A 27,645-nucleotide genomic window follows, 5' to 3' on the forward strand; every position below is an offset into this window, starting at 1 on the left:
TTGAACTAAAAAGAAGTCACAACTTGTTTATTGGGACCGGTTTCGACACATTACAAGCGTCATCATCAGCCAAATAGTAAAATAGGGCGAGATATAAAGATCTTAAAACAACTAATACATTGAACACAGGCAAAAAATTAACATTGATTCATATCGTAGCAATTCAGTTAATGTCCAAAACACAATGATCGCAGTCAAGAGAGTAAACTGAACATCATTGTCTTGCGCCGAAAACAAATATAGTTGAAGTTCACAAGCAGGTCAAGTATGCACTTATGTAGAGTCGTTGCTAGGCAGGTCTTGTAGGCATTTGTTTCTCAGGCCGAAGAGTAAAAGGTGACGTAATTGAAGTCTTAGGAAAACAGTGTAGGATTTAATTTCGTCAAATTCAAAGTAGGTATATAATTTTGAAAATAATTTAAAACATTAAAAAGAATAAAGTCAAATAAGAATATATTAAAAATAGGAAGAAATAATAAAAGAAAATTGGAATGTGAGGTTCAACTCAAAACAACTTGCCGTAGTAATTAATAGATGAATGGGAGATGATAAATAGAGAAAAGGTTGGTGAACGTTTATTAGAGGGTGGTGGTGGTGGTGGTGGTGGTGATTATTGCTATTAGAGGAAGTACAAATGGGTAAAGAGGAAGAGGTCCGACACTTCGAAAAATAAAGATATCGGTAAAAGGAAGACAAGGACCACGAAAGGCGTGAAAATGAAAGACTCCCTAGCCCTCGCAAACCTAATAGCGTCGGGGTCGGAAAAGAACAAGAGTTGACCAAGGGAGGTCGGACAGGATATATGAAAGTGAGGAGCCTGGCACAAGTAAGTGGAAGCAATGCCAGTACTCAGCTAAGGGTCCCGTGGTCGCTAACCCACGCTCCGAAGTTCAGAGCCCCTGGGGTGGTTAGAGAGTGGGAAGGAAAGGAAAAATGGAAGGGATCCGATATTTCAGAAAATGAAGATATCGGCCAAAGGAAGACAAGGGCCACGAAGGGCGTGAAAATGAAAGACTCCCTAGCCCTCGGAAACCTAATAGCATCGGGGTCGGAAAAGGACAAGCGTTGACCAAGCGAGGTCGGACAGGATATATTAAAGTGAGGAGCCTGGCACAAGAAAGTGGAAGCAATGCCAGGACTCAGCTAAGGGCCCAGTGGTTGCCAACCCACGCTCCGAAGTTCAGAGCCCCTGGGGCTTAGAGGGTGGGAGGGAAAAGGAAGAAAAGGGGGGTGGGGGAAAATAAGGAGGATCAAGGGGGGAGTTGCGAAAGGGGGAAGTGTCATGAGAGGGTATTGTGTAAATTGTGAAAGATTGATCTCTTACTTGTTGACTTCAGGTTATTTAAAATGGAGATGGGAAAATCGAAAGGGCATTGGGCTTCTCAGAAATATCATTCAGATTAAGAATTGGATTGAAAAACTGGTCAAGGTGTATAAAACAGTTTTCGGTGATGTATAGGAGAGGGCCTTTATTTAGAGTGCTGAGAATTTCAATATCTTGATTTATTGTAGTGAAAACATGTTTTGTGTCATGTATGTGTTGTCCCATTCATCCTGTAATGCCTTTAGAATTAGACTTGATGTAAAAAGAAAACTTAATAAGATTTACACACCTAACGATAATAGCAACACTATTCCCTTCGTTGAACGTGAACACATTCTTAACCTTAAAAAGAAAATTAAAGACTATAACCTCATTATCACAAAAGCTGACAAAAGTAACACTACAGTAATAATGGATAAAGTTGATTATATCGAAAAAAACCAAAAATTTCTTCAGTAATAATTCCTTTTCTATAATAAAGAAAGATCCTACTCAACAAATTCAACGTCTCCTAAAACAAACCGTAAAGAACTCTTCTTTCTTATTTACTGAACTTGAAAAAACAAAATTGTTAAGCATGAATCCAGGCCTGCCAACCGCTAAATCTCTCCCTAAAATGCATAAGAGTGACGTCCCTATTCGACCAATTATTAATTACAGACCAAGCCCACTTTACAAATTAGCACAATTCATTCATAAATTTCTTAAGAATAATTACAAATTTTTATCGAATAAGTCTGTAAAAAACACCATAGAACTAGTTGAGAAATTAAATAACTTTAAAATCCAACCACACCATTCTCTACACTCTTTCGATATTGTCAATATGTATCCCAGTATTAATATCAAAAAATTATTTCCTATTATTGAAAATAATATAAACACATATACTTGCTTAAGCAAACTTGAAATTAATGATTTTATGACCATCTTAAAATTAGTAGTTACTAACAACTTCTTCATCTTTGACAATATAATTTATCAACAAGATGGTTTGGCTATGGGTTCTCCAGCCTCAGGGATCCTAGCAGAAATATACCTAGACTTTTTAGAACACAATTTCATTGATAACATTGACGACTTTAAACATGTATTATTTTTGGCTAGATATGTAGATGACACTTTTGTGATACTGGATGATAGAGTTATCAATGCAGCTTCTACTCTTAATAGCCTCAATAAAATTGATCCGCATATTAAATTCATTCTTGAAACAGAACAAAACAAATCAATTAATTTTCTAGACATAACAATAATCAGATTACCTTCCTCGTTATCATATATGATTTATAGAAAACCCACACATACAGCTAATACCATAAAACAAGACTCTTTTCACCCACAGTCACATAAACGTGCCTCATACAACAGTATGGTTAACCGTGCCTTCAAAATACCCCTATCAAAAGATAACTTAAATAAAGAACTAAACATCATGCGCTCCATTGCCAAATTTAATGGTTATAATACATATTTTATTGAACAAATCATTAACAAATTTAGACACCGCCCTAACACGACACTCTTAAAAGATATTCCTAAACCAGCTGCTTACACCACATTCACATTCAATACAAATACCTACAGTATAGCTAATGTCTTCAAAAAACATAATACCATGATTTCTTGTCGAACTAATAATAGAAACTTTGAATTATTACATAACTCCAACTCCGTAAATAGAACAAGTGTCTTTTCTAAATCAGGTGTATATCGTTTTAAGTGCCACAACTGTAATTCTTCTTACATAGGTCAAACTGGTCGTAACTTCAACAGTAGGTACCTTGAACACGTTAATGCAATAAAGCACAACAGATTTTGCCAGATCCTTGGGTAGAGGCCTAAGATCTAACGACATCTCACTCTGGATAGGCAAAGCAGATGAACATGACACAGAATTACATTTCAAAAGGGGAATATTACAGTTAATAGCAAACTTGAAGGTGCATGACTTGCTCTGAATGTCGAGCACAAGACCAGTATTTTACGTGAAAGCGGCCCCCAATATTACAGGGCAAGACAATTGTTATCTACAAACAACGTAACCTTCCAGGTAAACTTTGAAATACGAACTTTAGCAAAAGTGAAACCTAAAATTTATAATGGAGAGGCGTTAGCCGAAACACATTTAACAAAAGAGGACCATTAGTTTGGAAATTTACAACAGGTTTTTAATTTAGAATACCACTCTTCAGAAATAATGGAACTCACACTTCCTGAGTCTAATAGAGTCGTGACTGGTTCGTTATTTACTTCATGTATAAGAAATGGCACGAATCCTGGGGTCTCTGCCGCAATTATGAGGCATTCTCTAGGGCCCTCAAATGATAAATTAGAAGAAATTTCACCCTTAACAGAATGTTTACTTGGTTTAACGTAGTCTGAGCCTCGAGAAGATGAACACTGTCACTCAGCCGAGGACGCTAGTCATTTCCTATTATCGGGTTTAGCGGGGGTAGCACCAGAAGTTGAGCAAGATGGTTTGCTGTTAAGATTAGTGCAATTCTTTGCAAGATGAGCAATCAGCCGCATTTAAAGAACCTTGAGATGGACCTGCTTCGTAACTCATCCCACTAGATTTTTCAAGGGGCATATGTTTCAAAGATGTTCGGTTGATCCACATGCATAACACTTGCGAGTGGGAAAGGTTCAGCGATTTGGTGGCCGAGAACTGTTAGAAGACGGAGGTGGCTCCTTAGCAACTCGTAACGTATCGGCGTACCTTACTCCTTTGGCTGGTACAGCCATTGGCTCTAATTCAGAGAAGGTTTGATGTACAGATTCGAACTTAGGTACGACGTACAGGGCGGGGAGGTATCTTCAACAATAGTCTGCACAATTTGATCTTCAGAGAAATGATGAGCGAATACCCTGGTGTAAAGCTTAATATCCAGAATAAAGTGGGCAAGGTTTTTGTCCAACCGCTGTACTCTAAAATAGTACTTCTGGATTAACGATGACATTGCTCCAGCCGGAATGAAGTTAGCCAGAAGGTGGGCATGGAAATCTGCTATAGATGATCGATCAGCTATTGCTTTAACTATTTTATCCGAGAGGACGCCTAAAGTGTAAGGGTGAATAATTTGAAGTGAGACACTCGAACCCTAAAACATGGTCTTGAAATTCCACTAAAAATCTTAAGAAACAAATGACTTCATTAGTTGAATTTAATTAGTTGAATTTACTGAAAACTTGGAAATGCCTTTAAGCAACATAACCAAGCTGGTGAAACCGGGTGACATAATAGGGTACTGCATTGAAGGTGTAGATGTTCGACCACAGTATTAGTCATGAAGAACGGTGGAGGTTGCCTTTGCTGACCAGAATCTGTTCCCGATTGGGCAGATATTTATTGAGTAGCCACAGATTTTCTACTGTCAACCCCTCTACTAGATTCCTCCTCAGTAGACAAGTTTATCATAGGAACTTGTTCCCTTTTAGGAGTAGCGGCCAGAACAACAGTTGACTAACCCTATTAGACATATCCGACAGGTGTTCCAATAGATTGCTTGCTTCTTTAGCATGATCATCCTTTAATTCTAGAGACAGTAGGTCCCTAGCTCTATTGTAAAAATGAAACAGTCTAGCTTGGACTCTTTTAAGTTGGTTGGAAGAAGGGCCACTCACTTAAAGAAACTAACTACAGATGCTAGCTCGGTAGCTCGGTGGTATCAGTGATAGTGGATACCAATGTCTTTTCCCCCAAATATCGGGATAAAAATAGGAAGTTCTAAGACTCTTTAAGTCTAGCAATGTCTGCCACAAACGTGTCTCCAGATTGGACCTTCCTAATTAGTAGCTCGTAAATCAATTCCTCCTTGCGTAAGTACCCGGGTTCAAGGACTTCACGAGGACCAAACATGTTGACAGAAAAATGTAACATATTTACAAAATTTCCAGCAGCGGAGAAGATTTTAGAGTTCGGAGCGAATTCTACGTTTAGCGTCTAAAGGTGAGAGAAGGTGTTGGTTTGAATGGGTCTATCTACGATAGGCAAAGTTTAATTTCAACCTTTAAAATAAATGCTATATTTCTTTTCAGATATTAAATTTTAACAACCAACAAGATTTCAGGTACAGAGGTAGTTTTGTACAAAATAGAAATACAGGAAAACCTAGAAAACTTGCCGATTTAGGCGGGAGACTCCCGATTTTAGCTTATTTGTTGGTGAACTTCAGACATTTCAGCTTTGTACGCCAATGGCTGGAAGTCCTTCACTCTTTGGTCGCTTTCAAATGAAATATCGACGTTTATGAATACGAGAAACGCGCGCGAATGTGCGATGCTTATCGCGAGGCGTACATCGATCGTGCTATGTTCGTGTTCGTTCGTATCAGTCTAGTCGATTCTAGACACTAGTCGCTAGATTTGAAGTCATTTTTTTCGTAATTTAGTGACAGAATTTCAAAGATAGCGACTAGTGACTTTTCCAGAGATTTTAGGAGCCATTTGGAGGCAAATCTGGTGAATTTTAATTTATTACTTGACTAGCTGTTACCCGCGCCTTCGCTCGTAATTTGATAACAGTATTCGTTCGTCGGTACTGGACTAAGACGTTATCTGGAAATCTCTAAAGTAGGAGTCTGCAACACCTTCAGTTTTCGATATATGTGTATCAGAATTCAGCTCCTCCTTGACTTCTCTTCTCCCCGTTTTACGTGAATTATCCGATAAGAAAAATACATGTTTCTTTACTTTTACAGGAGATTCCAAATGCCAATTTTGATGGCTTTAAACTGTTTTGAGGTATAGATATACTGATTTTAAAAATTCACCCCCTTAGAGAAGGAATATCCGAAAATCTTTCCTTTTGAGCACCTACAATGTGTTATAAATGTATCCTCAAAATTTCATTTCTTTATGTTCAGTAGTTTTGGCTCAGCGATGATGAATCAGTCAGTCAGGGCAGTTTAGAATAGATAAATAGCATTACACTTCGCATAATCGCGCGTGCGCGTGTGATGCAATATATTAATCTGTGAAGTGCACGAGTGTTTAACATATGTGGAGCATGAGTTTAGACTATTTTTGGAAGGCTTATTAGAGACCGATCGTCTCACTTACATACTTGCTGTGGGGGAATAGAAATGCGTAACTTTTAGCCTTGTAGCAATAGTCAGGTTTTGAGACAATAAGTCTTATAATATATACCATAGAACTCCTAGACTAAGGAATCGGACCGAGTGAGTTGGTGTCGTGTAGTTAAGGGCGTGCTGCTGTTAGCTTGCATTCCGGAGGTAGTGGTTCGAACCCCCCAAGCGGCAGCCCTGAATATGTGTTCCGTGGTTTCCTATTTTCACACTAGGCAACTGTTACGGCTCTACCTTAATTCAGGCTACAGCTACTTCCTTCCCACCGCCAGCCCTTTCCTATCCCATTGTCGCCATAAGACCTATTTGTGTCGGTGCAAGGTAAAGTTAATTGTACAATGTCGAGACAGGGAAACTTTTAAAGCATGTGTGCACCCGGTGCACTCTTAAGCCTTTGTCCAGTCTCCTCAATTATGAAGTGAAGTCTGGTCAGCTTACAAGTCTCGAAACTCACCATATTCTAAAGATGAAACAAATGTCAGTAGACGAAGAGAACCAATGAATCACCAGTCCCATGTACTTCTTCACCCAAAACAACTAAACAGGATTCCTTCATTAAGTGCAGTCTCTCTTTTTATGTTCCTGTCATCAAATAAGCCTTTATGTTATACCTACATTTGATAAACCAAATTTAATTTTGCCTCACATCCATTTACTGCAAGATCTGATGCTGGACACATTAAGGAATTTGTACAACCTTCAGTGGTTAAATCCTCCTCTCTTTTGGAAGTCGAGCAGGGGAAACTAGAAGAATGATTGTGACTTGGTCACTGGTAGTTTACAATGTTTATTTATTTATGACTCATGTCTGGAACAGAGTTGCTCTCCATTTACAACAGACATTACAATAATATACCTTGAAAAACAGGATAGGATCACGAAAAATTAACAACAGATTTTGAAAAATTATAATAAACAAATTCAGAAGAAAAATGACAAAAACAACACTAGGTTACGTACAGATCAATTACTGGCTCCTGATTATAGGAATACCATCTTCAGGGCTGCCTCCTGTGGGGTTCGAACCACTACCTCCGGAATGCAAGCTAACAGCAGCATGCCCTTAACTACACGACACCAACTCACTCAGTCCGATTCCTTAGTCTAGGAGTTCTATGGTATATATTATAAGACTTATTGTCTCAAAACCTGACATAACTTAATGTGCCATGACACACAGATGCAAACTGGTCAGGTGCATTATTAAGAGTGTAAAAATAATATCTCAGAGTTTATAGACAATTAAATTCCATTTGGGTCATTGACAAAGAGATAGTGTAATGAATTCTATTTTCTTTTTATGAGATGCTATTTGTTAAGATTGTTTAAATATATTCACTAAAGAAAATCACTAGACACTTTTTGAAGTCTGTTAGGGACATAGAGAGATCTATCTCGTGGTTTCTGAGTAAGTCATTAATCATACTACACATCCTTACTAATGGCGATTTTTTATTAATTTTTGTTGGATAAGGAAATGTAAAAGTATGCCCGGTTACACAAGTTAGATATGCTTATGTCAAAATTAATCTGGCTAGTAGATCACTACTATCTATAACACCATTTATAATTTTGTATAGAAACAGTTGTTGGTATAATTCTTGGTGAGCACTTAATGAATTGTAGCTAAATTCTTCTAATAAGTGACTATGATATTTGTAACCCATATGCTGACTGATTATGCTTCCTGTAATAAATGAGCCATAATAATCTCTTTTGAACCTTTGCAATTTAATTTATATAAGATTTGTAATTTGGCATCCATATAAGGGATGCATATTCTAATTCTGACCTCACAAATTAGTTATAGAGAACACATAAAGTCTTAATGTTATTTATGTCTTTCCCGTTTCATATAATGAAACCTACTTCTTTCCTTGCTGTATTTACTATTATTTCAATATATGCACTGAATGATAAGTTACTGCTCATTGTAACTCCTAAGACATTTACAGACTCGACTCGTTTTAGATTCTGTCCGTTCATGAAGTATTCACACTGAAAAGGAGCATTCACCATATAATAAGCCATCACAAAGCATTTAATGATATTAAATGAGATTTTATTCTTGACGCTCCACATGTAGATATTCTCAATGTGCCTGCTTAGAGAAATGCAGTCACTAACATGTGATACCTACCGAGTTCGATAGCTGCAGTCGCTTAATTGCGGCCAGTATCCAGTATTTGGGAGATAGTAGGTTCAGACTCCACTATCGGCAGCCCTGAAAATGGTTTTCCGTGGTTTCCCATTTTCACACCAGGCAAATGCTGGGGCTGTACCTTAATTAAGGCCATGGCTGCCTCCTTCCCACTCCTAGTCCTTTCCTCTCCCATCGTCGCCGTAAGACCTATCTGTGTCGGTGCGACGTAAAACAAGTAGCAAAAAAAAAATGTGATACCTCCTTGTACAACTTAAGATCGTCAGCAAACATGAGACATTTCGAATTTATAACAACATCTGGCAAATCATTTATCAATAACATAAACAACAGTGGTCCTATATGTGAACCTTGAGGTACACCTGAATTAACATTCAAATCAGAAGATTTGGTCTGATGATAGATTGCAAAGTGATATCTGTTATGTAAATAGGAGGAGATAATTTTTAGCATAGGATTGTTAAATCCAAATCCAGATAGTTTTTTTAAAAGCACACGGTGATCAATCTTGTCAAACGCAACGGATTTATGACTGTTTAAAGTATTAGCCACATCTTGAACCACATTTGATAGGTTTGTGATAGTTGACCTACCAGGATAGAATCCATGCTGATAAGGTGAAATGTAGCTTTTAACATGATTAAAAATCCGGATATAAGTAATTGTTTTGAAAACTTTTACAAAGGCACATATTATGGAAATGGGTCTGTAATTTTGTACATCTGAATTTTCTCCGGCACTTCCCAATTCATAGAGCATCTGAAGCATGGCGGAAGGGAGGAAATTTTCTCATAATTTTGAACGTACTTCACTGATAGATTAGTTCGTGTTATTCCTGGTATTTTAACAATCCCTCACAGTAATAATGAATGTGAGGGGATGTTTAGTCAGGTTACTAAAACATGAACACAGTTCAAGTCATCTATTGGTGATGAAAACTTGGAGAGGTTGTTGACAGTAAAATCAAGGCTACAGGGCAACTGCTTTCAACAAACCTTTGAGGTTTTCTCAGGCAAGCAAAATCTGCCACTGCTGCTTCTTTTAGTCAACGGAAATTTTCTACTGACGGAGAAGTTTCTGCAAATGAGCAAGATGGTAGGAAGGCAGGCATACCATATCATACATGTTCTTATATTTTTTCCGTTGTTGTATATGAGTATTTAGGTATCACTGAATATGAATACATATAAGAGTAAAGTATTTGTGCATTTTGATTCCACTCAGTTTCCCTGGAAATATGTGTTTATTTAAATGTGGACTTGGTGATATGATACATTGAGCTTGCTAGGATAATGTATGTATTGCACAAGACATGTAGAATAAGCAGATTTGACCAATTATATCTCCTGATTTCTCCTGATTTTCATATCAAAATCTCCTGATTTTTGGTTTTGTAAATTTGGCAGGTATGTTAATTACAAAATTCAAGCTTCCAGCTCCCTATTAACAAGGTCAATATGTCCCTACTGTAGCGTTTAATTAGATAGGCAAGGAGACGAATCTCCCAATTTGTTTTACAGGAAATTTCAAGAGCACTTTGCTCCAAAGGTTACAAGTTATGGCCTCCAAAAGGCGCCATTCAAGATCACATATATATATTTTACATTGAAGAAAAGAGCCTCAATGCTCTACAATTCTACCAAGGAGACTATGCTCCCAAACCCTTACAGTCTACTCAAGTCAACCATTAACTTTTTCAATTGGGATTAGGGCATCTTTGCTCAATTAAATTACACTTTCAGACCTCTCTAAGCACAACCTACAATTCACAAGACAATATCAATTGATTTTTGAGTTCACACAGTGGTATCCTGTACCCATTCCACCGGGTGTTCGTGAAAAGTACAGGTAAAGTTACTGGCCCAAGAATAAAAATGTATGGAAGTGGAAACTTGTGCTCCTTGAAATCAAAGATTAAAACCCTACTTGGGCTAGTGGCCCGATAATGCAGAGGCTAATCCCACACTACTGATGTGACTAGATAGAGGAAATTTAAGTTACAAGGCTACACATAGAACACGTTTGCAAAAAACATAGTCACCTCAAATACAAGTTGATAGGGTGTCACTCTCTCTATTCCCGAATTTCAGTTAAGTACACTTGATTTACTCGAACTTTTAGATGAGAAGAAAGAGAAGTTTACATTTTAGGAAATGGACCGTTACATAGTTAAAGATTGGAAACTTCCCCTCGAGTCAGCTTGCGGAGATAACTACTGGGATTGAAAAATGGTGGCCATTACCTTAGCTGATGTTCTGCCTGCCGATTGATGAGGCGCCCATCTCCTCTCTTAGCACACACACTCAGTAGCACGACGATCAATAAAACAAGTTAACTCAAAGAAGCGTCAGCATGTATACCCGATAGCAAGGTTCGAGAAGGCTCTGGGCTAAGACCAGACACACCCTCTCTTTTCATTGGACAGTCGAAAACTTACAAGAAGCCTATGATTGGCAGAGAAATAAATACACAAAATATGTGATTGGGCAGACTCCAAAGTTGGCGGGTTATGTAAGAAGTGTTGCAAAACTTGAAGTATCAAAAACAATGAAAGTCAATTCAGTTCAGAAAACATATAAACACAAAATTTCCTTTAATTTCTAGTTGTTCCACTTTGCACCAGAGTGTATGGCATCAGTTCTTAAATAGAGTCATCTATGGAGAAAAGTCCAAACTTCTTGAAATAGTTTTTGTAAAGTGTGATACACCGAAAAACAAAAGAAATCCAGTCAGTTTAGGAAATCTTAATATAACCTTACTCTGTTACTTTAATAGTGACATCTGTTGATCAATATCCCGACTTCTTGCACTAGTTGTTTGAATTTTTATGTGATAGATAGCATTCTTCAAGGTGCTTCTTTTAAATGCATGGGGTTGAGGTGTATCTCCCGGTAGAATATTAACATATTTATTGAAAATCTAAAACAAATTAACTAGGGCTTTGCATTTGAATTTCAAATGGGAGAAAATGATATTGATTCTGTATTTGGAAACTTTTTAGATAAACTGGTTGAATTGTGGTATTTATGTTCATCATTGGTAAAAATTAGTCTTAATGGTAAACTTAAAAGCAAGAAGTTGAACTGGTATACTGATGAATTGACTCGGTATAGAGAAAGAATACTTTTGCTGCATAGAATTTATAGGAACTCTTGCCAAGGAGGAACCAAGTTAAAAGGCATGTATAAAGCTTATATTAAAATTGTACAAATTTATATAAAGGAAACCTATCCATGCCAAAACTTTAGCTTGTGAAAAATATATTGAGAATGCACTCAACAAATACAAGGCAGCATGGGATGTTATAGTACAAGAAAACATCCCTAGTCTTACTCAAGACATGTTCGTCAATCCTGAAGAACTGAATAAGTATCTCTTAAACTCTGTGAAAGAAATTGGATATCAAATTAAGGCAACAGGTACAGCTGCAAGTGACTTTCTTCATAATCAACCCCCCCCTGCTGAAACACTTTCCACTGGGTTGAAATCACACCTGATGAAGTAATTAACGTTAGCTTAAAATTATGAAACTTAAGAGTATCGATTATTATTGGTTATCTAATTACATCATCAAAAGAATAATGCATTTGATTTCTGAACCTCTAGCTTTTATTTTTAATAAGTGTTTAGAGTTTGGAGTTTTTCCTGATTTACTTAAAATTTCTGAAGTTATTCCATTATTTAAAAGTGGGGAAAAACAGTTTCTTCAGAACTATCATGCAGTCTCAATTGTTTGACTAATTTCTAAAATATTTGAATCACTTTAGTACAATTAACTTAGCAACTAATTTGAAACTTACAATCTCCTATCCGACAGTCAGTTTGGGTTTCGACAACGTAAATGTACTACTACTGCTGTTCTTGAAATTGTTAATCAGATATTAACAGCTTTTGAAAAGGAGCAAGCCAGCTCTTTGGTGTTATGTGATCTAAGTAAAGCTTTTGATTGTATTAATCATGAAATTTTACTTGCAGAGCTTGAAATGTATAGTGTCGAGTATCCCTCGCTGAACATAATTAAGTCATACTTAAATAACAGATATCAGTTTGTCTCAGTTATAAATAGGTATTCCACTTTGAAGAAAGTTACAACTGGTGTGCCACAGGGCTCTGTCCTCAGTCCATTTTTATTCATTCTGGCAACCAATGATTTACAGCAAAATGTCAGAGCTCGTGCTCTTATATCCTATGCAGATGATACAACGTTAATTACAAAACACCAGAGCATCTCAGGTTTGAATCAGATGTCGCAGGAAGCTCTTGTAACTGCAATGCATTGGTTTTCATCCTACAGGCGCTTGTGCAAGCAGGATAGAACTCAATTTCTCACACTGGGATTATCCAAATATATTAAAAGTCAGGTCAGTCAAACTTTTGGATTTTCATATTAATGCCAAATTGAACTGGGAAACACAAATTGATCATGTTTTTTTAAAAAAATATCGTAAGTGGCCTCTTTGATATGGAAATTGAGGGATTTAATTAACAGTGACTACCTAAGAATGGCATATTTTGGTCTCTTCCAGTCACATTTTACTTTTGGACTGTTATTATGGGGGCATTCTTTGTGTGTATAATATTCTTCTAATACAGAAAAAGGTTGTCCGTACAATGTGTAGGGCTGGTGCAATTGACCATTATCAACCTCTCTTCATTAAGCTTAAAATACTGACAATTATAAATTTGTATATTTATATATCTTTCACATATGTTAAAAAGCAACATAAATGAATTCAGTACTAGGGAAAACATTCACCTTTATGATACTTGGGGCAAAGCAGACATTGACATCCCAATTCACAGGCTGTCAAAAATTGCTCACTCACATAAAATCAGTTGTTTATGATTATTTACTAAATCATCACATTCTGCAGGTCCCCTCCTTTAAGTAATTTTAAAAGGAAGCTGTATGATTGGTTAATAGAAAATCCATTTTATAATACCTCTCAATTCTTCGAAATGCATAATGTTGTTAAAAGTTTTAATAAAAGGTGCATGTTCATTTAGCTTTAGTAATATTAAGCACTAAATTATTATCAGTTGGCAAAGCCTATTTCATTGTAAATGGTGAATGCCAAATAAAGATTCTTGCTTCCTGACTAGCAAGAGAGAAGCGAACTACACCAGGCAAGAGAAAATTGCTGCTGCTTTTTTGCTGGGCACATCCTTTATATAAGACAAAAGCCATCTCAAGGCAAGCTAAACTAAGACTCTACAACACTGTGATTAAAGCAGAGTATTTGTATGCTAGTGAATGCCTCTGAATGACAGAAACGTCAGGACAAAGAGAAGCTGAGTCATTTGAGAGGAAAATTCTCTGCAATATAATAGGTCCAAAAATCATGGGTGGCCATCATAGGTTACAAGGGGGTTGGGGGGGGGGGGGGAACTATACCACGAAAGACAAGATTGATTAAGTCAGTGAGGAAAGGAAAACTCAAATTTTATGAACATCTATTTAGAATGGATGAGAAGAAGCTTACAGAACAGATTTTAAAAACATTTGACAGTAGACCTAAAGTTTTCGACAAATAGTTCACGGGATAAAAAAGGCATCTTGAGTAGTCTGGATTAAATTGGGAAGACAGAGTAAATTGTAGATCAATGATGGACAGCTTCAGAGACTCCCATGACGAACAGAAACTCGGTAGCGAATGGACAGAGGCTGCCAGAGAAAGAGGGCTTCCAGTAACGTGTGGTCTCAAATAATTGGCGAGGAGCAAGGGATTTGATGCCGTGGTATTGCTTTGACGTTAGTTGGAAGTGCTAGGGCAGTTCTGGACCATGGTGGGTGATTTGAATTTTGCCGACTCCACATTTTTGATTGATGTGGCATGAGCAAGGTCAATGACATCATACTTCATCAAAGTCATGATGTCATAATGCAATCTAGCCTCACAGGCTCTCCTGGAGGAGCCCCACTGGTGAGGCTAGAGTTTGCGGGGTAGAGGGCTTTCCCCTTGGAACATCCCTCCAGACCACCAAAGTATTAGTTGCCAGGGCCTTGCCCAAGTGCACCAAAAATTTGCCGTTCTAGTTAGCTGTCCACCTCCTCCTCAGGCTTGAAGCCTGAGCGGCCAGCTGTTGGCATTCTGTCTTACAATGAAATGTGGGGATCTCATAGTGCTCATGCTCTTTTTTAATCACTATGGAGAGGGTAAATGGAAAGGTGGAGATGGAACAGAGGGCATCAACACTGCAGAATGAGCAGGGAATAGAGCATGCTGCAGTATTGGAAGGTTATGTCATTAGTTTGGTGACAGATGGCATTTGTTTGTAGTTAGTTCAGGATACAACCGACACATTATTGTTTGTGTAGATTTCATAGGGATCAAGGGAGTTGGCTAAGCGTTTTTGTTTGCAGAGCTGTGAGCCCTCAAGTTGGTAACTTCTTACTCCTTCCTACTCCGTTCGTGACAAGTGAAATATACAGTAAACAAAATTCAGTAGTCTTGGCACGTTCTGGCTCACTCGTCATTTCTTTATATGTCTCTTTGGTGATACCCAGGCTGTGCATGGCAGTTTATTGTAGATTTGTTGGTGACTTATCATACAACAGGTGAGACGGACGAGATATGTTTTACTTGCTGGTGTAATACAAAGTTTAGTTGTCTGAATTTTTAAAATTATCATTTTTATGATCAGTAGAATAATATGTTATCAATATTTCTGTGCATTTTTCGAATGTCACAGTTAATTTGATCATGTGGTTCAAAAGTTTGACAACTCAAAAATAGTTGATTTTGTGATATTTATATAACTTCTTCCATTTATTGAGGCTTCTGTGGTTGAATACGGCAATGATACATATTGCCAACGAAAACCGAACTAAATGGAAAATATTACTAAAGAAATGTCTAAAATTGTCGTGTTGAACTTTTAGAACTGTGCCTTTTTTATATATAGTACCTTTGAACACGAACAAAATTTTACATGTCATTTTTCTGCAGTGGCTCGGAAGGGTAAAAGGCTAAGATACCATGAGTGTCTGATTTTATAGAGACACGTAAACTTTGAATCTCACGTAAGTAGGAGCTTTCTTGAGATGTCTTTCTCTTGAGCAGATGATAATATTTTAAAGGGTTTTGTGTGTGATAGAATAGTTCCACAACAAACAGTATCTTTGAGCTTGCAAATAGGATACTTTTCTTCCCTTGAACTGTATCGTTTGTTTTTAAGGATCCTCTGTGTTTATAAATTTTCCTTAAACATTAGTGAAATATTGAAATTAACCCACATACTAGCAGGTAATGAATTGTAATGCTCATTTGTCTGTGACACTTAGTGGATGTGTGCGAAGTGCATGCCTAAACACTTATTAATTTTCACAGGAAGATTCTCAACTAGTATCAGAAATGATACCTGTGAAACAAGAAATCAAACTAGAGTTAACGGAACCAGGGCCAACACAGCAAAATGCATTTGAGGTAATGTAAATAATTTTATAAGCCATTCTTGGAAATAGTGAGAAAATTTCTTTGGGCAACCCTTCATATCAATTCAAACAATTTGAATGTCCTGTGGAAAAATGTAATTTGTAATAACGTAATTTTCATATTTGCTTTGAGTGGTTCGAAGATCCTGCACTAGGTGTTATGTGGCAGATGGTATATTTCCAAAGACCTCCACTATGTAATCATGTGGATGCTGGTATCTTTGAGTGATTCCAAGATCCTGCACTAGGTGTTTTGTGGCAGATGGTATATTTCCAAAGACCTCCACTGTGTAGTCATGTGGATGCTGGTATCTTTGAGTGATTCCAAGATCCTGCACTAGGTGTTATGTGGCAGATGGTATATTTCCAAAGACCTCCACTATGTAATCATGTGGATGCTGGTATCTTTGAGTGATTCCAAGATCCTGCACTAGGTGTTATGTGGCAGATGGTATATTTCCAAAGACCTGCACTATGTAATCATGTGGATGCTGGTATCTTTGAGTGATTCCAAGATCCTGCACTAGGTGTTATGTGGCAGATGGTATATTTCCAAAGACCTCCACTATGTAATCATGTGGATGCTGGTATCTTTGAGTGATTCCAAGATCCTGCACTAGGTGTTATGTGGCAGATGGTCAGGGTTGCGCAGCTATGAGCTTGCATCTGGAAGATAGTGGGTTCAAATCTCACTGTCGGCAGCCCTGAAGATGTCCCATTTTCACATCAGGCAAATGATGGGGCTGTACCTTAATTAAGGCCAAGGTTGCTTTATTTGCACTCCTAGTCTTCCCTATCCCATCGTTGCCATAAGACCTGTGTGTGTCTTGGTGCGGTGTAAAGCAAATAGCAAAAAAATAAAAATATATGTATATTGAAGAATGTGAAGTGCTAGAGGAGCGGCACATATCCCATGAGTGCTCAATGGCACTGAGGTGAGGACTCCAAGCAGGCGAGTAAGTCCTGCAGAGTTTCCATGGTTGTTGCTGCTGAATGCTCTCTCATATTGTTGTGTTGCAGGATAACCTGGGGAACAATTGCGACTGCAGTATCTCTTGATGTACCTCTGAGCATTAAGTCGGCCTCTGATTTTCTGAAGTTCCTATCGGCCATCTATTGTGATGCCACCCCACACAGTGACTGAGCCGCAGCCAAATCTGGCATACCCTGGACTGCTGCTTCATTGTAACATTCACTGCAGTGACGATATATATATGTATTTGTCCCTTGCAATGTGTTAGACGAAAGCAGGACTTGTCTGTAAACAATACATTGCACAAGTGATGCAGCTGCCAGTTCCCATTGTCCTCAGCAAATCAAAGTCAATCTTTCTTGTGTTGAACGGTTAATCGAGGAACCTGTTAAGTCTCCTTGGCCTTAAACCTGTGTCTCGGAGTCTTGCCTCTGCAAATATTTGCTGCTCTTAGATCAATTTGTAGGTCCCGGGCAGTCCCAGAACTATTCATCACATATCAATCTTCTCTGGCCAATGTTCTCCCTTACCCTGGCTTTCATGTGTTTGTACCAGGCCCAACAACAGATTAAGCCGCATTAAACTCTATAGATACTGCATGAATAGGCCAGACTTTCTGCAGTAATGTCCCTGCCTGTACATGTTTTGCCTCATTCTGATACCTCATTTTGACTGATGAAACGTACACAAAGAGTATAGAGACTTGCTTTCTCAAGATGATAGTGTGAGATGTTGCTCGTACATTTCACACTGAGGCACGACATGATACAGTTTGACTACTGCCATAAAGCCATGGCTTTCGAAGGAAATATGGAGGATTCCACTCATTCTTTAAACATGTTGCAGGAATGAGAGCAACAGTATATATCTTAATCATGGATTATATACATGGTACACATGATAAAATTCTTTTCTTTCTTTTATTTTTGAGCATTATGTCTTTAAACACAGAGTTTCTGTAAGTTGTTATTCTTTTGTTACTCTTATTGATGCTGTATAGAATAACTTGAGTAAAATTTAGACCTGATTTCAATGCCAGACTCCTTATCTTAGGGCTTGTTGGTTTGCTATGTAATATTCTAATTTTCTTGAGTTATTGGGTACTGTAATATACAGCTCGGTGTTCTGTGACAACTAGCACTGTTCCAAGGCCCTCTGCTGCATACCATACAATAGCTGATATAGTTCCAAGATTCGTTGCTAGGGGTATATAGCCGGAAGCGGCATATTAGCTTGTTTCTTGATGCTTGATGTCATGGATTGTGGAGTTATCTTTACTACTTACTACTACATGTGTCAGGGGAAATTCCATCCTTGCAGTCGATGTTGCAGACTCACTGAGTGAGTTGGTCATGCACAGCTGTGAGCTTGCATTGAGGAGATAGTGGGTTCGAACTCCACTGCCGACAGCCCTGAAGATGGTTTTCTGATTTCTATACCCTAATTAAGGAGACGGTCACTTCTTACCAGTCCAGCTCTTTCCTCTGCCATTATCGCAGTCTGTGTTGGTGTGAAATAAAGTTCACTGGTCTTGGCAGACTAATATGTAATAGCACATTCTGGCTATGGGACATTAATTTAATCCTCATTTCTTTAGTATGTCTCTTTGGTGATACCCAGGCTCTCTATGGCAGTTGATTGTAGATCTGTTGGTGACTTAATCCCTTAACTGAGCAGTAATTCTCCACATGTTTTTAAAAATTGAGTTAATTTTGTATATACCCATAAGAAATATATTTGTCTAGTCATGTAATAGAATGTTTCAACAAAGGTAATCAACAGTTTAACATATTTGTTGTTAGCAGGTTGGTATGTCCCAAAACAACAGCGGTACATGACAGTTCCTTGCCTTATGTGAGGTGCATGCCACACAGTGGTTGGGCTGGGTTTGGGGATTTGAAATGTGAGGCGAAGTGATGTTTCAATGCTTCTCTTTGCCTTCACAGCAGCAATGTTGTACTTACCTGTCAACAATGGTGCTGGCTTTCAGTCTGAAATGTACATATGAATCAGCACCTGCAAGTTTCCTGAATATAATATAAGAGCTGAAGATGGAGCATTTTCACATACAATTTCTTTAGGGCTGTTTTCTCCAAATGAGATTAAACTAGGTTTATTTTAAACAAGTTTAAGTCCAAGTTTAAACTGACATCCATTTTCCCCACATTAGTTTAAACTTTGTATTAAATCTAGACTTGGTTCAGAATTAAACCTTGTGTATTGCAGGTTTAAACTGCTGTTTATGTTCAACCTTCGTGACGTGATATAAATATATCTGTGAAAATACTACTTAACGGCTTAGTTTTGACTACAAGTATTACAGTGGTTAGTTAATACTGAACATAGGCCTACTAAAATCATAATACAGTATTAGCATTAGGAAAATGGAAGAATTCATTGACATTTTCGATGAAATAGAAAGTAATGATTTTGTTGAGTAAGTGAGGTTAAGAAGACCTATTCGAACAAGAGTTCATCATTTTGAAAAATGGGATGAAATAGAGTTTTTTCATAGATTTAGAATTCATAAGCAAACAGCAAACATTGTCTTGCATCAAATAAAGGATGCAATTAAAACGCCAACTGTACGAAGTAATGCTATTTCGCCAGAAGCAATGTTTCTTTAAGATATTGTGCTGCAGGCAGTTTTCTAATTAACATCAGTGACCACCGAGCTTGATAGCTGCAGTCGCTTAAGTGCGGCCGGTATCCAGTATTCGGGAGATAGTAGGTTCGAACCCCACTATCGCCAGCCCTGAGGATGGTTTTCCGTGGTTTCCCATTTTCACACCAGGCAAATGCTGGGGCTGTACCTTAATTAAGGCCATGGCTGCTTCCTTCCCACTCCCAGCCCTTCCCTGTCCCATTGTCGCCATAAGACCTATCTGTGTTGGTGCGACGTAAAGCAACTAGCAAAAAAAAAAAAAAAAAAAAAAAAAAAAAAAAAAAAAAAAAAAAAAAAAAAAAAAAGAAAATCATCGGTGACCAATGTGGTATTCATGTGTCAACAACAAGCAAAATAGTTAAGAAGGTTTCTACAGCCTTAGGGCATTTATCACACCATTATATCAACATGCCAGCTACACATGAAGAAACTGCTAGGGTTAAGCATGGATTTTATGTGATTGCTCTTTTTCTAACTGTATTGGTGCAATTGACTGCACTTATATTAAAATACAGTCCCCAGGTTGCATAAATGCAGAAACTTTCAGGAATCGCAAGGGTTTTTTTTTTCAATTAATGTGCAAGCTGTGTGTGACTCCTCCCTCTTGATTTGAGATATTGCGGCTAGATGGCCAGGCTCATCTCATGATTCACATATTTTTAATTCTTCAAGAATTAAGAGGCGGTTTGAAGATGGGGAATTTGATACAGCTGTTCTAGTTGGAGATAGTGCATATCCAGTCAAAAATTATTTAATAACACCATTGGCTTATACACACACACCAGGGGAGCAACTTTTTCAAGAGGCCGTCACAAGGACTCGGAATCCAGTTGAGAGGACCTATGGTATTTGGTAAACAAGACTTCCTATTTTAGCAACTGGAATTAGGCTAAAATTGGGCAGAATCCAAAATGTCAATTTTGCAACAGCTGTTTTACATAATATAGCTTGCACTGAAAATGAAAATATACCTCCTGTTACTGATGACCAGTTGGATTCCATTAACATACTGCACAATTTTCCCCAAGATGCTGACAATCACCTAAATGTAGCAGAGGACAATATCACAAGAACCCATCTCATTTGTCAGTATTTTCATGATTTGTTGGTGAACCAGTGAGTTACTGACAACATAAAATAATTAGGTATCCCAGTCATTCTTGCACATTTGACATTGCTTATTATTCCTTTTGCAGTTGTATTTTAAAAATAAAAAGTTGGGTTACAGCTGAATTTAATTGTTAGCCCCATGACACCAAGAAGATTACATCATTTTAGGCCTGAAATTGTTTTCTTAGACAAAATTATTGTAGATATATACAGTATATAAACAGTCTCCTTAACATTACATAGAAAACATACATAAATTACATAAAATACTGTTGTTGGCATGTGATGCATACAAAATATTCCTACATAAATGGTATAATATGTGTGATGTCCATAGTGTGATTATGAGTTGTGAAAATCTGACTGCATTATTATTATTACAGTTAGGTTATAGGTGGTAATGTTTCTACATTTTATTAGAATGACATTTTTTCAGAGTTTAGTTTTATAAATATGCACTGAATTTATAATCTTGGCTACTGTAAAAGTAAATACCTGTAGAGAATTAGAACTTTGCAATTGGCATGTCATTAGGTCTGAGAGTTTTTCCTTGGCTATTATTAGGCCAAGTACAGTATAATATAAATCAGCCCTTGTCATATCAGGTACAAATACAATTTAATAACTGCATTAACTTCTAACTTCAGTTACAGATTATTCACTCAGTTAAGAAAGTATAAAAATAATATGTTATGTTTTAAAGGACAATAATAGCCTGATGGTATGTTGGTGTTCATTATAATACTACGCAATACCTGCAGTCAATATCACTGACACTATTGTTAACAGCAATGTTATAGATGAAAATACAGAAATCTTCTTCAGTATCCACTTTTGTTACATCATTTCACTTCATAAATAGATAGGGCCAACTGGGGAAAATATGAGACAGAAAAGTGTTGAGGTAAAAAGGGACATCATCATAGCTCGTTACGAGTAAATTATCTGTAAGCCTGATTAGTAGCAATAGATTATTTTGAGTTCATTGAATGGCAAAAAATGACTTAAATGACCATTTTATGAGCATCAAAAATAATGAAAAACTAATGCTTATTTTCAGGATAAAAAGTTTGCTTTCTGATTGGAAACATTTGTAATTTTAGAAAAAAAACTGTTGTAGATAAAATTAAATTCTTTCAATCCAAATTTAAAGAGAGCACTGCAGAAATTGCCTCTAAAGCCATGTATTTGTAGGATCAATATTAAGCAAGAAATTTTTCTTCTCATATTTGGGACAATTGTGGGACATTGTTTGGGGCCATTCAGGGACATTCATAGGGTAAAGTCAGGTTTTGTTTTGGTGAAATTGGAAGTAGCAAGAAAGCAGAAAATCAATGAATGCAGGTATGCATGTAATGTGTTTGAATATTCAAGGCAGATGATGACGTGACATTAATTAGTAGGGCAAGGCATTTGATGATTTTGCATCCTTTTTCTTTTTTTATGAAGGCCAAAATATAGCTTGAGTATATGTACATGTGTTTCGTGAATTGACTGATTAAATAAGGGCAATTTGTTAGGGCATTTTTTTTCATTTTTTGCCGTTTACAAGAGATAGGTCATTTTTGGAGCAATTTATGGTCATTTTTGGCATTTTTAATTGTTTTCTGGGAAGTGTTATATTTTGTTATATTTGGATATTTAATTAATATTATTTATGTTTACAATACTTGTCTATTATGTTTAACTTAGACAAATAACTTGCTCAAGAAAGAACGTAGACTTGCAACATACCCTGCTGCCACTAGTTTTCAAGGAAAGAGTATTTTCAACTCGATTGCACTTCCAAGAAAACATACTATGAGCAGTACCTGCTTCTCCTATATGTAAGACGCATAATGGACTCTCCCAAGCTGGGCATTGCTCCTTATCTTCAGCTAGATAAGAAGGTAGTCAGTCGCTCACGTGCTGAGAGTCGTGTGAATTCTTTGTTGACAAGTACTGTAAGATGGCCAAAGTTAAAGGAAGTACAATTTTTAAATTAAAACAATTTGTTACACAATATGGAGAAAATATATTTTCCACTGATGGGAAAATATTATTTTGCAAAGTGTGTGTTGTGCGAGTTTCAGCAGAAAAGAAGTTTACAGTTGAACAACATGTGTTGTGAGAAAAACATAAACATGGTGTGCAGCGTCTTGAAGATAAAAGAAACTGTAGCTTACACTAGACACTACTGGGTGAATCTTCAACATTTTCTCCATTTTGTGAGAAACTGTGTACAGCATTTTTATGCGCCGATATTCCACTGAACAAATTGAACCATCCAAAGCTGCGTACATTCTTAGAAGAGGAGACTGGAAAATCTGTACCAGATCCCAGAACATTAAGAAGAACCTACGTTGGAAGATGCTATGACAAAACGTTACAAGAAATAAGGTTTTGTTTTGGTGAAATTGGAAAGCAGAAAATCAATGAATGCAGGTATGCATGTAATGTGTTTGAATATTCAAGGCAGATGAAGATGACGTGACATGAATTAGTAGGGCAAGGCATTTGATGATTTTGCATCTTTTTTTCTTTATGAAGGCCAAAATTAGCAAACTGTTTGACCAGTCTTTGAGGCTATTGTGGCCCGATGGCATTTGGAATGACAATGTGCTGCTTTTAATAACAGATGCAGCACCCTACATGGAAAAGGCTGCAAATTCGTTACAAGCGCTCTTCTCAAAAATGGTGCATGTCACATGCCTAGCCCATACGTTACATCGGACCGCGGAAGAGGTACGACATAATTTTCCTGAAGTTGACAAGTTAATTGGGTGCATAAAGAAAGTGTTTTTAAAAGCCACATCTAGAGTTCTAGCATTCAAAACAGAAGCTCTTGAAATTCCCTTGCCCTTTTCACCTGTTTTGACTAGATGGGGAATGTGGATTGAGGCTTGTTTTTAATATTGCGAGAACTTTGAAGTTGTAAAGAAAGTGGTCGATTCCTTCGACAAAACTGAGGCTGGATCAATAAAAACAGCCCAGGAACTCTTGGCTGACAAAGAAGTTGCAGGTAAACTTTCCTACATAAAAACAAATTTCGGATCCCTTCCTAATGCAGTAAGTGCTCTAGAAAAATCCCAAGTGCCACTAGTGGAGCAGCTGCAAATTGTGTATAAAGTTGTGAATGATCTGAATCGTGTGTGTGGTAAAGTGGGTGAAGTTGTATCCATGAAATTGAATAAGGTGTTGCAAAAGAACAGTGGGTATAAAACTTTGTGTTCTATTGGCAAAGCATTGGCGGGTGAAAATTTCTCTCTTACCACTGTGAATTGAATCCGGGAGATATTGCTTGTTTTCAGTATGCACCAATTGTTTCAGTTGAGGTAGAAAGAAGCTTTTCCATGTACAAATAGTTACTTGCAGACAATAGGCAATCGTTTTCATTTGAGAACCTACGCAAAGTTTTTATTGTGCATTTTAATTGGAATTTATTGTAAACAGCCACTGAAGTTTGTTTTCTTAAATATTCTTTGTTAATTAAATGACACCTATTTGCTAGGAGAGTATTTGAAGAATATGCCAGTTCTAAAATATTTCATTTTTTTCACCAGGGGTGCAAACTGGTATTTACTTTGTTAGTAACAAAAATAATTTAAACTTAATGCATTGTCATCCATTAAAATTCTCTCTCAAATCAGCTAATTGTTTCTTAAAGGATTAATAAATAAGTGACTTACGATTAACTTATTGGTCTTTCTTTCAAATTTTGTGTCATTTTTTAACCATTTTTATGTCATAAATGCATTTTTTATTTTGCATTTTCTTGTTATTTTTTGGTCATTAAATGCCTTGCCCTATTAATTAGTCATCTGAATATTAAGAAACTGCCATATCCTAAATGTGTGTGTATTGAGGATCGCATCCGTTATGAATTTACAGAGGCCATAGATGTAATGGAGAAAAAAATAGGTCACTGGATTACTTTGACATATTGTAGACTATAATAGTAGCCTATTCTTTTTGTCCAACTTATATTTTATTACATGCCCTCCCTATGTCATTTCCCAGCAATGATGTGCAGTGAGTGAAGTTTTTTATTTGATTTGATATCAATGTTGGCTTATATTTTAATTGAGCAATATGTATGGACAGTGGTTATTATTTATCCCAAGTTTTCTGTATTTTGGTAGTAAATAAAAGTGATTATTGTTGCCTCAAGTATCAGGTGAAATCTATGTAATGAACAGAAGTAGTGCAATTTTATACCAAAAAAAGTTGTTTTAAAAATTCAGTTACATAATATGAATAAGTTCTGTCCTACTTTTGACTCCGTCTCTGTCATACAAACTTTCTCTTTAACACCGTGTCCTTCTCTTGTCCCATGCCCATCCCAACAATGCCCCAAACCAAGGGGTAATTGTGGGACACAGTTTTTGTGGAATTGCTAAACATTTGTAAGATTTTAATACAATTTCTTCCTGGAAATGATCTGTGGATACAAAATTACAATAATTCAACAACATACCAGATTTCCACATTGAGATTTAGTGCCCTAGAATTCGAAAGTTTTCATTTCTGTCCCATTATTATGCCAGTTGACCCTACTAGGGCTGTCATAAAATTGCTGTGATCTGTTGTACCTTGACATGACGATGTATGTCTGATTTGCTAGTAGAAAGGACAGTTTTGACTACACTATTTACTTAAATACTAAACATAGCAAACATGTAGTGTTAACAATATAAAATTGAGGATAACAATGTGAAGGCTACTTATAAGGTAATACAGGCTTCTCAAAAATAAATACAGTAATTAAGCCAATTTCAGTATCATGATATTTAAGTCATCTGTTTGGATTTCATTTCAATATCCAATTCCTTAATTTTTATATTTTTAGAAGTTTCATTTTTGCTGTATATTCCTCCTCCTTCTGCTTCCTTTTGAGTTCATGCTTCACCCTTTGAAACTGAATTTAGTCCTCTGTTGGTTTCTTTTGCAGCTGCAGAAGTTCTTGTTTTTCCTCCAATGGTACTATTAATTTCTTTCCAGCCGAGGTACTGTCCAGTGATGGTCTTGTTCTCTTCACTCGGAGTGGGGTAGAAGTAGGTTTTCTTAAATCAGTGACAATGAATTGGCTGTTACACGGAATAGCTTCAATTTCATCTAATTGTCTATTATCTTGTGTAACTGTGGGGATTTTGTCCATTTCTTCATTGGTGACAAGTGCTTGGAACTAAGAAAAATTTAGAGATGAAAAGGATGTGTTGTTATTTTGGAGTGGGTGAACTGGTACATTTGTATTGAAGACAGAAGGTTCTTCCGTAGATGAGAGCAGTGGTAGCTGGACGATTGAATTGGAGTCACGTACTGATGGCAACCTGTCGATTGGCACAGTGCCAATAATTTATTTTATTTTAATGTCTGTTGTGGTTATTAAATTGGGCTCATATGGGCCTCCATTTGTACCTGAAGTGTACCTTTTCTCTTCAGCAATTTTATTTTGCAGGTCCTGTTAAGGTTTTCATATTTCCCCTTTAACACTTTCTAGTCCCTTAATACACTTCCGCTAATTTCATTGAAAGTATCTGCTAGCTCCTTCCATGACTTTTCTTTTTCTTTAAAGAAAAAGCATCAGTTTTCTTCCATTAAAATGTATCTTTCTTTGCAGTCACTAAAGAAAGCAGCAAGTTGATTTCTGTGTGATTGAAATTCTTACTCCTTTTTACTGAATTGTCCATTATCAGCTGATGATAAAGTGGAATCTGCAATAAATAATGTAATAATAATAGTAGTCCTATAGAAAATTTTATTTGCTGAGGAATGGAATATTACTTACGAAACCAGAATGTTTATGTTTAAATGGTTCTTAAGACAATACAGACATCACCAAATGCGAATATGGCCACTGTACTTCTTTATGGTAATGCCTGTTACAGAAAAATTATATAAAATACTTAACAAGAAATTGTAGAAAACAATGGGTAAAATGATACCGCTAGAGTTAACAAGGCTTCCAAAACTGTGAAAAGACATCACGGTTAGGAGGCCCCATTCATGTGTGGGGTCACCTTATCGTTCGAGGGGGTTCGATACCGTATCGCGCCGGCTTGAACCCGTTCGAACTTTCACTGCTTGAATGCCGCATGTCATTTCTTTCTAGTTTGTTACCATGACTTTGAGTGTATGCGGTTCTACAGTTCAACAGAAATATAAAAGTGACCACACACGCTACATTTTGCTTGACGATTTGCATGCGCAAGCCAAAGTCGCATTGTAAAACTGAACGTGTGTGTTAATAAGTCATGTGATTTAGTAGGCTTGCGCAGTCTGGAGCTGCAAGCAAGACGCTGTGCAAGTTGTAGCGTGTGTGGTGACTGATTGTGTTCACTTTCAACTTGAGTTAAAGCTGCGTACGGAAATGTGTGATTTACGTGTGTTTCTGCGTACATTCTTAAATGAGTTAATTGATATCTACAGACAAAATACTTGTCTGTGGAAAATTAAATCAAAGGAATATTCAGATCAGAATAAGAAAAATGTTGCTTACGATTCGTTAATAGAAAAACTCAAAGAGGTTGATCCCAAAGCAAATAAAGATAGAGTTATTAAAAAAATTAACTTGATTTGAACCTGCTTTCGGAAGGAACTAAAGAAAGTGAGAGACTCAAAGAGATGGGGACCTGGCACTGATGAAGTTTATTATCCAACGCTGTGGTATTTTGATAAACTGTTATTTTTGGCAGATGAAGTAACTCCAAGGTCAAGTGTCTGTACAATGCAGGAATTAATGCATGAGGATGACATGATAAATCAGGTAAGGTAAAAATATATTTAGAGATATTATTGTGATATAATTATTATCTAATTAGTTCAAAACATATGGAAGCCTTTCTTTTACATGCAAGTTAAATTATTGTTTCCAGAACGATGATGAGGTTGGAATAGAAGAAGTGATA

At 36.9% G+C, this 27,645-nt stretch overlaps 1 protein-coding gene across 6 annotated transcripts in view; it reads left to right on the plus strand.

The window, feature by feature from the left end:
* LOC136866897 (zinc finger protein 708) overlaps positions 1-27,645 on the plus strand; it is a 169,196-nt gene that overhangs the window by 38,129 nt on the left and 103,422 nt on the right. For 3 of the 6 annotated variants that reach the window (XM_067143990.2, XM_068226886.1, XM_068226890.1), the window contains exon 3: positions 15,907-16,002. The exons of 1 other annotated variant lie outside the window; for it this stretch is intronic. In XM_067143990.2, the coding sequence (XP_067000091.2) occupies positions 15,907-16,002 (96 nt within the window). The remainder of the gene's footprint in view (positions 1-15,906; positions 16,003-27,645) is intronic. 2 more of the 6 variants (XM_068226887.1, XM_068226888.1) reach the window with 1 other exon arrangement.

Source organism: Anabrus simplex, chromosome 3 (genome assembly GCF_040414725.1).
Source record: "Anabrus simplex isolate iqAnaSimp1 chromosome 3, ASM4041472v1, whole genome shotgun sequence".
Taxonomy (NCBI): domain Eukaryota; kingdom Metazoa; phylum Arthropoda; class Insecta; order Orthoptera; family Tettigoniidae; genus Anabrus; species Anabrus simplex.